The following is a 10,693-nucleotide window of genomic DNA, read 5'->3' on the forward strand; positions in this document are numbered from 1 at the left end:
AATTTTTGATCATTCACCAGTTTTAAGATGTGAAGGCTGCAACTTGAAAACATTAACATGGTTGTTTCTTTTCTGTCTCTGCAGTACCAGCAGTCATTGAAGCTCCAAAAGTTCGTTCTGCTCCTAAGGTGCCACTGAAACCGAGCATAGAAGACCAGGAAGTCTATGGGTCAGTATAAAACAAATAGTTAATGAGGGTGATACTGCCTATATTTTTGATTACATGTCTCCTTTGGTTTTTAGTTAGAATTTTTTTCCATCCTTTTTTGCGACTATGTACAAAAATCTTGCTGTCATCGTCCAGGCCGAACACAGTGATGGTGCGTTTCCAGAAAGGTGACAGTGTGGGTCTGAGGCTGGCAGGGGGAAATGATGTTGGCATCTTCATCGCTGGTGTTCAGGAGGACAGCGCGGCTGAGCAGGAGGGTCTCCGCACAGGAGATCAGATCATGAAGGTGAGGCTTCTTTTAATTCACATTAAAAATCTGCAGATCAACACATTAAAACGACTCAACAGCATAAAACGAGAGCACTGAATTTCTTAATCAGGATCCCCATCAGAGTAGATACAAACTGTTGAACAAGCACTGTAAACACAGTATGAAGACATAAGACATACAACAGAAAGGCAAAATTAAAATTATATAAAAACAAAACCAAATCATCAAAGGCATAAATCAACCCTTTATTTTATTCTCTCATATCTCTTCTCATATTTCCTTTGTGTAAAAATGTCCTATTTGATCTACTGATCAGGTTGTATTCAAGTCTATTCTATACAGTACCACCCTTTCTAATGGTATTTCTCTTGTCTGTTTTGTGTGTTTCAGGTGAACAACATGGACTTCAGAGGCATGGTGCGCGAGGATGCTGTCCTCTATCTCCTGGAGATTCCCAAAGGAGAAGATGTAACTATTCTTGCTCAAAGCAAACCTGAAGGTACTGCACTATGTAGATAATCATTGATAATTAAATTAATACTGGTAATCTAAAATTTATGTAGCTTTTAATGACAAACAGAGCAAAATTTTTGCTGTGCTAAAATATTTCAACCACTTTAAAGTTGACACAAAAACTTTTATACATACAGTGCATAATTGATAAAGAGGCTGAAAATAATTCAACACTTTATGCAGTAATAATCCAAATATAAGTCCTCAATCAGTGTAGCTGATTTACTTAACTGGCCACACTAAAGATGATATGAAGTTGGGTGGCATCTTTATAGCAATAAATGTCTGCTAGATTTTTGGATTGATTTACAGAGATTCACAATGTAGATAGAGAATGTGAGTGGGCCCAGAATTAAGCTCCGTGGTACCCCGAATCCACTTTACAAGTCCGTGAGGCTAAGTCATTTATTTAGTTTTAGTGTTAGGTTTCGTGCTTTTTTTGTACAAAGACAATTCCTTGTGACACTTTTCATTTGCTTTCTGTTTTAGTGTACAAGGACATTTTAGCCTCTGGCAGAGGTGACTCATTTTTCATCAGGACACACTTTGAGTATGAGAAGGAGGCTCCTCAGAGCCTCCCTTTTGCCAGAGGAGAGATCTTCAAAGTGACGGACACACTTTATGATGGCAAACTGGGCAACTGGCTGGCAATCCGCTCTGACAAAGACAACCAGCTGCTAGAGAAAGGAATCATCCCCAACAAGAGCAGGTGTGTGCAGGAGTTGTGGTGGTCATGTATGTAGGATTAAGTATTTGTTAAATTAATTGCTATAATGTGTGTGCATCTATAATGTTGAATGTGCCGGCACAAATTCCAGACATTTATTGGTTTTGGAGAAGCTGAACAACTGAATCCTCTGATGAGCTCTACTGACCACTATTGTGAGGCTCTGCTTCATCAAGAATGATGCTGACTAAAGCTCCTTTTAATTTTGTCTCACAGAGCAGAGCAGATGGCCAATGTCCAGAACGCTGCTCGGGCAGCATCAGGTAATGACAGAGGAGACTTCTGGAGGCTGAGAGGTCAAAGAGCAGCCAAGAAGAAAGATTTACGCAAGAGCCGAGAGGACCTGACCGCAGCTCCAGTCACCACGCGGTTCCCCGCCTACGAGAGAGTCGTCCTACGTGAAGGTATCCAGAAACATTTGTCATGAGGCACTCTGCAGTTTCAAACAAAATATATTTTGGCTGTTGTGTGTTTTTCCTGTCTCCTTGTGACTGAATTTGTGTCCTGTTTCATGTTTCATTCAGCTGGTTTTAAGAGACCTGTGGTGATATTTGGGCCCATTTCCGATGCAGTGACTGAAAAATTGGCCAACGATATGCCAAACGATTTTGTCATTGCCAGTAAGTGCTTTAAATTGTACTATAGCATGTTTTGTTTCACGTTGTTGTAAAACATATATAGTGAACATAGTGAACAAATAATTTCTTTCCTCAGAAACGGAGCCCAAGGACGCAGGAAGTGAGAAATCCTCTGGAGTGGTGAGACTGAACACCATCAGGCAAATCATTGAACAGGTATTGTACACTAGGAAAAGAAATGCAGCCATATGAAAATACTGTTAAATCTTCGAATATTAACCACCTAACCATGTTTCCTCAGGATCGCCACGCGCTGTTGGATGTGACTCCCAAAGCTGTGGACACTTTGAACTACACCCAGTGGTATCCCATCGTCATCTTCCTGAACCCAGACAGTAAACAAGGTGTCAAGACCATGAGGAACCGTCTCTTACCCGGATCCAACCGCAGCGCACGCAAACTGTACGAGCAGGCGGTCAAGCTGAGGAAGACCTGCTCACACCTTTTCACTGGTAAAGTAGCTGTTATTCTGCAGCAAAAATGACAACAATAATACATGTTTAAAAGTTACAAGGTACTGCACATGGATTAATCAAGATGAAAAGATTTCCATTTGGCAAATGGTAACAATGAATTAGTAAAATCAGGTAATTTAAATTGTAAAACAAAGTATGATAAATAAAAAACAAAGCTGTTCTTAATTAAATTAAGAAATGTTAGTTTTAATAAAAGATGCAAGAAACAAGTAAATATTAATGTCTCTGACCTTTTTGCTGTTCCACCTCTTTGATACTTTCGTATAGATTTAGGTGCTCATAAAATTATTTTATTCCATGCATATTACCCACAACTGGCCTTTGTTGATTCTTTAAGATTCACGCTGATTAACTGACACATTGTTGATGGTGGTTAATTTTCATAGCAGTTTTGATATAGTTTTAGTCATTTTACTAACTTTTTTATATACCTGCTCATACAGCATCACCCGTCTGAATTTGACTAAAGTAGAGTTAGAGTAGTCAGATTTTAGTCATCTGAATTTTTTTGTTTGTTTGTTTGTTTTCGTCTGGTTTTAGTTGACTAAAATTTTAAATATGTTTAGTTCAAGTGCATTCCATGATTTAAATGTTTCTGTATACATTATACTGAATACTGGAGGGACCATCTATTAACCTGTTAGCAACATTAAGTACTACATTTCTGCTCCTTTCTCCTGTCATATGTTTAACATTAAGTAATGCTACATTTCTACAAATGTCCACAAGTTTTTGTTATTTATTTCATATTTGACCTGGGTAGATCAGTTCTATCCAGTTATGTACCTCTAACCTTCCCACCAGAACAGAAATTAGATTTGATCTCTACTCAACTTGTCTTTGTCTAACATTTTTACCTTGTTTTTATTTGTTGACGAAAGTATCAATAGATTTCGTCATAGTTTTTGTCATCATAAATTACTGATTATTTAGTTATCATCTTGTTTTTGTTAGTGATAAAATGCTGTTGACGAAAATCATGATGGAAATTATTAGTGAACAAACTTAATACTGCTAACTTGTATTGGTTTTTTGTTTTTGTGCATTTTTAGCAACTATCGACCTGAACTCAGCCAATGACGCGTGGTACGGCAGCGTGAAAGATTCCATACAGGAGCAGCAGGACAGAGCTGTGTGGGTGTGTGAGGGCAAGGTGAGATTGTCTGGACAAGAATAAGACATGATATGAACTTTGCTATAACAAGTATATGATTCTGACTGAGATGTTGTGAGTAAGAACATGTGCAATATTCAGTCTGTTGTCACTTCCTCTCCTCAGTTGGACGGTTCAGAGGAGGACCTGGATCTCCATGACGACCGCATGTCCTACCTATCGGCAATGAGTGCAGACTACCTGAGCATGGACAGCCGTCTGACCAGCGACTATGAAGACACAGCGGATGAGGGCGGGGCTTACACTGACAACGAGCTGGACGAGCCATTGGATGAGCCCCAGCCGGTGTCTGCCATCAGTCGCTCATCAGAGCCTGTACTGCCCGATGAGGTGGGAGTGAATACTGTGCCGTCTGTACACTGGACATACCTTCAGATTCTCACCATTGTTTAATCAGTGTTAGTTTAAAAATATGTGTGGTTACATAATCTGACCCTGAAAACCCTCTTGTGTTGATGTGTGTGTAGAAGCCTCACCCTGAACCCCGGGCTCGTATGAGGAGGTCAGGGAGCAGAGAGGTGCTGAACAGAGATCCCAGCCCTCCCCCTTCTTTTGTCCCTGAACCCCCAAAGGTGAGATTGTCCCCCTCCCTCCTCCCCAAATCTATTTATATTATCCCTCCTCCTATGCTTTCCTGTGATGAATAATACCATAGTTTGCCAAATTCGGACATGAGACTAATTCCTCAAAAAATTATGGTGTTGTGTTTTTACTAGTTCTTCAAACTTACTTATAGATCTGATTATTAGAAGTGAGGTTGTATGAGGTGCTTGTCTATAGTCAGTGTACTACCTACTGTAGCTGACAGTCGACACACCCCCAGTTTGGAGAATCAGCAGGAGTACTGGTGTAGGAAGCTAAGCAAAGTACTGCTGTGGACAGGGCCAGCAGCAAAACATATTTAAGCCAACTTAAAAAGGGCCATCTAAAAAAATCAATAGCAGTTTAAGTGTACTCTATATGCAGAATATTTCCACTGCTTCACTTTGTCGTCAGGCATTTCTGACAGGAAAATGTCTTTGTATAATCCAAATATCACTCTCTCTTACTCAACCAGACTCCCTTGGTAAAAATGGTCATTTTATCTCACAGCAATGGGAGTTGATGGTCTACCACTGCTTCAGTCGGTTGTTTTGTGTTATTCTGTGACTTATGTGTTTTTAAGGGATAGTTCATATTCACCAGTCACACAATAACAAACAAACTAACCAATCAAAGCAGAAGAAGATGAGCAACTCTCCTGTTCTGCAAGGTAGCGTGACTTATTTTGCCTGTGAAGTCTGGTTGGCTTGGAAAGAACAATATTTGGTTTATATAATGGAAGTTCTGAAAAGGGTGTCTCATAGCAAGGTGAAGCAGTGACAATATTCTAAATATAATGTACAATTAAACTGATATTAGCCACTCAGTACATTGCTTAGCCTCCTACACCAGACTGTTTCCACAAACTGAAGGAGTGTCGACAGCCAGCTACAGTAGGTAGAACACTGACTATGGATAAGCACCTCATACAACCGTACTTAAAATAATCCTATCTATCGATTTAGGATCTGCCTTTCCAAAGAGTACAAAAGTACAAAAAACTGCAATGTACATAAGTTATACATTCATTTACATGAAGACGTATATCAATAAAGAAAAACAAAAAGGTTTCACATTGTCCAAAATCCCATGAACACCCCTCTTCTGTGACAGGTGCGAGCTCAGACCCGGACTGACTCAACACGGAGCTATGACTCACACTCCAGCAGCACCATCAGCAGCGACGCAGTGGCCGGAAACAAGCCCCTTCCCCCTCCCGTGGCCCTGAAGCCCAGCATCACCCGCCTGAACCAGCCGTCAGAGGAGCAGAGCCCGGGGGTGGAGGAGGAGGACCCTGCCAACAAATCCTTCCTGGGCAAGGTTAGCAACGTCATTTTTTCTGTGTTTATTACCAACAAAGTAGTTTCTATTCTGGCTTATTAAATCTCACATTTCCACTTTAAGAAAGGTGACATTTTTCTGGTTCATCCAGCATTTAGACTTCATTTCTCTTATGTTTAAAACTAAGGCTTTGACTCAGTTAGTAAATAACTTTATTCCACTCTCTTGCTCCTTTCCTTTCATTGCTTCTAATATGAAATAGAAAACGGGTGATCAGGTAACTGAATGTGTCTGCATTGGTTTTGCCTTCATTTTGAATCCATAATTACCCATCATCCATCATAAAAGTGTTCTGCTGTCTTCATTTCATTCAATTATCACACTCAGATGTCTCATTTGAAAGTCACTGTCAGATGAGTCATACCATGTGGATTTGCAGCATCTACTGTTAATCATCCAAACTGGATGTTAATTAACATATATTTATTTCCTCCTAGATTAAAGCTTTTGAGAAGATGGACCACCTGGCTCGAGCGCAGAGGATGCTGGAGCTGCAAGAGGCAGAAAATGCTCGAGTCAGTACTGTTTTTATTCTTATTAGAGGCTGAAGCAGTGTATGAGCTGTTCTGCCCTCATTCTTAATGTTGAACAGATGAAGAGATTAGTAGTTGAGAGTGTAGAGACTTGCAAAAAAAACATATTTTAAATGTCTACATTTAGTTGTTGTGTACATTCATCGAAAATTCCAGACCTCCACTACAACATGATATAGTAGGTTCACAATTTTTCAAGTCTAAATGCAGGTCTCACATGTCCATACGTACAAGTTATTGGTTGCTGTAGTTTGGGTTTCTGCAGGTTTTACCAAGTTACATTTTAGACCATTGTGAATGCAGTTTTAGACCTACGTCATATACTGGCAAAAACAGTACGAAGGATATGAATTTGTTTCCAAAAATTCCTGCAAATTGAAATGTTGACATGCACATCATCAGAAATAGTGAAATTAAAAGAAGAAAAGACAATAATGCGTCTCCGCTGGAGAAAGGTCTGACTGCACACATTGTCATTCTGTTGCGTCGGAATAAATGCTGCAGCTTGTTTGTATTCCTGTAAATTGATCACAATCATCTTGGACATCGCAAAGCCAAGGATGTAGCAATGGTTCCTCTGCAAGCAGTACCAAGGATATGAAGAAAAATCCCAGATTTTGTCCTAGAACAGGGGTCTGCAACCTGAGGCTCCAGAGCCACATGTGGCTCTTTATCTCTTCTCCAGTGGCTCCCTGTGACTTTCTCAAAAAATGATATGGAAATGAATAACATTATATTTTTTAAATATTTTTCATGTTTCATTGTTGTAGGTCTATGAAAAAGTTGAGACAGCTCAAAATTTCAAGCCAACATACTACAGACATCAGCTTTGAGCCTCTCGTCAAATTCTTGTTCTGAAAAAGTTTTACCAACTGCTGATCTTTTGTTGAGATAATTTAGTACATACACCATTTTATTTTAAGGCAACAAAATAGTAACAAATCAGATTCACATTTAACTGTGACCAAATTTTGAAAAACAATTTTTCTGAATTTCTCTAACTTTTAACTTTTACTATAAATTTATCTAAGGAAGAATAGTAAATTATCCCAGCAAAAGGTCAGCAGAAAGTTTGTAAAAGTTTGAGTTGAGCACAAAACTCAAAAATCTATTGCAGTATGTTGTACACCAAATTTCAAAAAAGTGTTAATATTTCATCAACTAAAATATCAAAGACTGTGTCTATAGCTCAGTGTCTTTTCCTCTAAATTGTGATTGCGGCTCGTCTTCTTGAGTCTCCATAAGATATGGCTGCCAAAAAAAGTTTTCAGGGAAAAGAGAGCATTTAATAGTTGCGGCTCCAGACAGATTCCCCCCCCCTTTTTTGGCCAAAAATGGCTCTTTTGATCGTAAAGGTTGTAGACCCCTGTCCTAGAATGACCTGCAAAGTAAAAGAATTTATTCACTTTTGCAAATGGGCCTTTTAGCGATGTCAGAGTCTGAGAACATGGTTTGAAACAGCTCAGCTATGTCTTTGTTGTTTTTTGACTGATGTTTAGTGACCATGTCTCCTTTGGTGCAGATGCAAACACCGTCCACAGGTCCACTGGAGTTGCAGGAGTTTACATTGTTAGTGCAGAGTGGGTCACAGTGGGTCACACTGAGGCTGGACTGTGGTAGCTGCTCCTGATGTGAATACAGAACAATATTGGCTGATGGCAGTTGTTTGTTGGTGGCTGTTTATGGTGACTTTTTGTTTTTCTGACTTCCCATGTGACTCTAAAGGCCAAAACACACTAAAAGCATCTGACGCTCACATTTTGAAGTACTCCCATTGTTCTAAATTGCAGAACACACACTGAAAGCATCTTGACATATGTCAAATTACCTTGGCGCTCGCACTCCAACTCGTTTTGATTTTGGAGTGTCACTTGGGAACTAGAGGTTTTTATTGTTTGTTTGGTTTTTTTTCCTGTAGTTGCGAGACGTTTGAGGAAGGCTAAATGTAATAAAAAATGCATTGACATAAGGAGTGAGTGCTTGTGGAGTTGCAGCTCCACCTGAAACCAGGTAAAAGGAAAAAAGCAACAGAGCGAGAGGGAGAGATAGGGAGCATGTGGCTATGGACAAATTTGTCGATGTGATATAAAAACTTAATGATCATGAATCATAATGTTACTGCACAGTTCTCAGGTGTGTGATTGTTTACTCCAAGTCTGATTTGTGTACTTTTAAATACTTCATTAATTCATGCTGATTAAATGTAATTAATCACATACAGAACAAAACATTTTTTGTTCTTTAATCCTGCTGTTACTGTACAGTTCTGTGGTTTATACAGATTGGAATAGTGACAGACAGATGCTTGTCTCCTCTATGAAACATCTGTCATTGCACTGTATTATTGTACACCATGATGAACTGAACAGTCCAGACACTGTCTCTCCCTCTTCATCTCCTCACTGTGTTGCTGTTCAGTTTGCTGTCTGCTGTAAAACGTCCTCACTGATATAAGGACAGTAGGACAGCATTTTACTAAAGGACAGTATTTTACTAAAGAAATACACTATTATTATTAATAATAATACTAAAGGAATTAACAGATACATATAAATAGTGACCTTTTTTCCAAAATACTGCTGGTTCTATAGTGTTGGAATTTCAAATCTGAAGCTTGCCGTTCCCTGTAGGAGCTTCTACTGACACACACCTATTGATGTTTTGATCGTGTCAAGATGCAGCAGATTTCAAGTTTGTTATTTTACAACAGGGAACAAGATCATTTTTTATTATTTTTTTATCATTATTATTATTATTATTCATGTTAGATGAAAGACACTATTTGAACTTGTTGCGTCTAGAAATAGGTAGTTTTCTGATGAGAGGAGGCCCCATATTAACCCACACACCACATGGCAAAACAGTAACTACTCAGGTAAATTCTGACCAGGCTGCACAGATAATGTACCCTTATAAAAGTAACATTTAATGTTGTAATCCAGTCAAAAACTGTATTTAGGACATCTTAAGGCCTAAAATTCAGATAATTGGTTTTTAACCCCACAGAAACTCTGTGCAATTAAACATCACACAAGTAACTCAACACTCATATGGGTACATTGTTTTAAGGTAGACTTAAAAACTCTGAACTACTCCTTTAAGTAAGCAGAGTTGGAGACAGCTGCAGTCACTTCCACCCTCTTGGGGTCCATGTTGAGTGAGGGTGTCTTGTGGTGTAGTTTGTGAATGTTGTATCAGTTCTGACAGATCTGGGTCTGCTCTCTTCTCTCACACAGTTGGAAATCGCCCAGAAGCATCCAGACATCTACGCCGTCCCCATGAAACTGCCAAAACCCAACCTCAACCGTCCTCAGCCAATCGGGTGAGAGCATCATTCATCTTTGTAATACAATAAAAATCACATGTATTTATTAAGATTTTGTAGGTTATTAAGCATTAATATTGTCAAAGGAATTAAAGGATTGTTGCCGTGTGTGTGTGTGTGTGTGATCAGGTCCAGCTCTAACCCTGAGCAGCAGACTCCCTTCAGGCCACCGTACTCTGAGAGCCGAGGACACGAGGACGACGAGGCCGAGTATCGCAGACAGCTGGCCGACCAGACCAAGAGAGGATACTACAACCCTCAGAAATACAAAGACACTGAGCTGTAGGCTAGGAAACCAGAAGTGACATCATCACTGCACGCGAGTGAAGTCATCACTACAGACAGACAGCTTTTGTTGCCTTGGTAACAGCTCATGTAGCTTTACCTTGACGTTAACTCTCAGAACTTTATAGTCAAGAGCCCTGGAAAGATCAACACTGACTTTCAATACTGTTGTCTCACAACTGTACATGTTGTACATCACACAGCTTTGTGCAAAAACCTGATGTTGATCCAGGCGACACATTATTCTGATCAAGAGCGTATTTTGGTTTACTGTCAGTGTCCTCAACAAAAAACGGCTGATTTTTCTGACTTTTCACTCACCTGATATTTCACTGTATATATTCTTTTTAATGTGTCTGAAGAGGTGTTTGTTACAAATGAGGTTTTATTTTCCCCCATTACACCAACACCCAGACCCAGTTTAGTCTGTTTTTCACCAACATAAATACACTGTGATTTTTTTGAGTCCACAAAGACTTTTATAGCTATATGGAAGAAAAAGTAACCCAGATTACCACTGTGTTTTAAAATGTGCAACAGAAAATTATACTAAGTAACAATATACAGTACCAGTCTAAATACAGGACACATCTTCTCATCCAAGGTTTTTTCTTTATTTTTATTCGTCTTCTACATTGTAAATCAACAGTGAAGTCATC

General features: G+C 39.3%; 1 protein-coding gene across 5 annotated transcripts in view; it reads left to right on the forward strand.

Moving 5' to 3' along the window:
* tjp2a (tight junction protein 2a (zona occludens 2)) overlaps positions 1-10,493 on the forward strand; it is a 46,306-nt gene extending 35,813 nt beyond the window's left edge. For all 5 annotated transcript variants that reach the window (XM_084745395.1, XM_084745396.1, XM_084745393.1 and 2 more), the window contains 15 exons: positions 85-169; positions 305-455; positions 831-939; positions 1,443-1,662; positions 1,897-2,084; positions 2,205-2,300; positions 2,395-2,474; positions 2,560-2,770; positions 3,847-3,947; positions 4,074-4,298; positions 4,436-4,540; positions 5,664-5,870; positions 6,329-6,406; positions 9,661-9,746; positions 9,879-10,493. In XM_084745395.1, coding sequence (XP_084601521.1) covers positions 85-169; positions 305-455; positions 831-939; positions 1,443-1,662; positions 1,897-2,084; positions 2,205-2,300; positions 2,395-2,474; positions 2,560-2,770; positions 3,847-3,947; positions 4,074-4,298; positions 4,436-4,540; positions 5,664-5,870; positions 6,329-6,406; positions 9,661-9,746; positions 9,879-10,035 — 2,099 coding nt within the window. In that variant the 3' untranslated portion in view covers positions 10,036-10,493. The remainder of the gene's footprint in view (positions 1-84; positions 170-304; positions 456-830; positions 940-1,442; positions 1,663-1,896; positions 2,085-2,204; positions 2,301-2,394; positions 2,475-2,559; positions 2,771-3,846; positions 3,948-4,073; positions 4,299-4,435; positions 4,541-5,663; positions 5,871-6,328; positions 6,407-9,660; positions 9,747-9,878) is intronic.
* Positions 10,494-10,693: the final 200 nt, after the last annotated feature.

The sequence above is a fragment of the Lutjanus erythropterus genome, chromosome 20, assembly GCF_056507025.1.
Source record: "Lutjanus erythropterus isolate fLutEry1 chromosome 20, fLutEry1.hap2, whole genome shotgun sequence".
NCBI lineage: Eukaryota > Metazoa > Chordata > Actinopteri > Lutjaniformes > Lutjanidae > Lutjanus > Lutjanus erythropterus.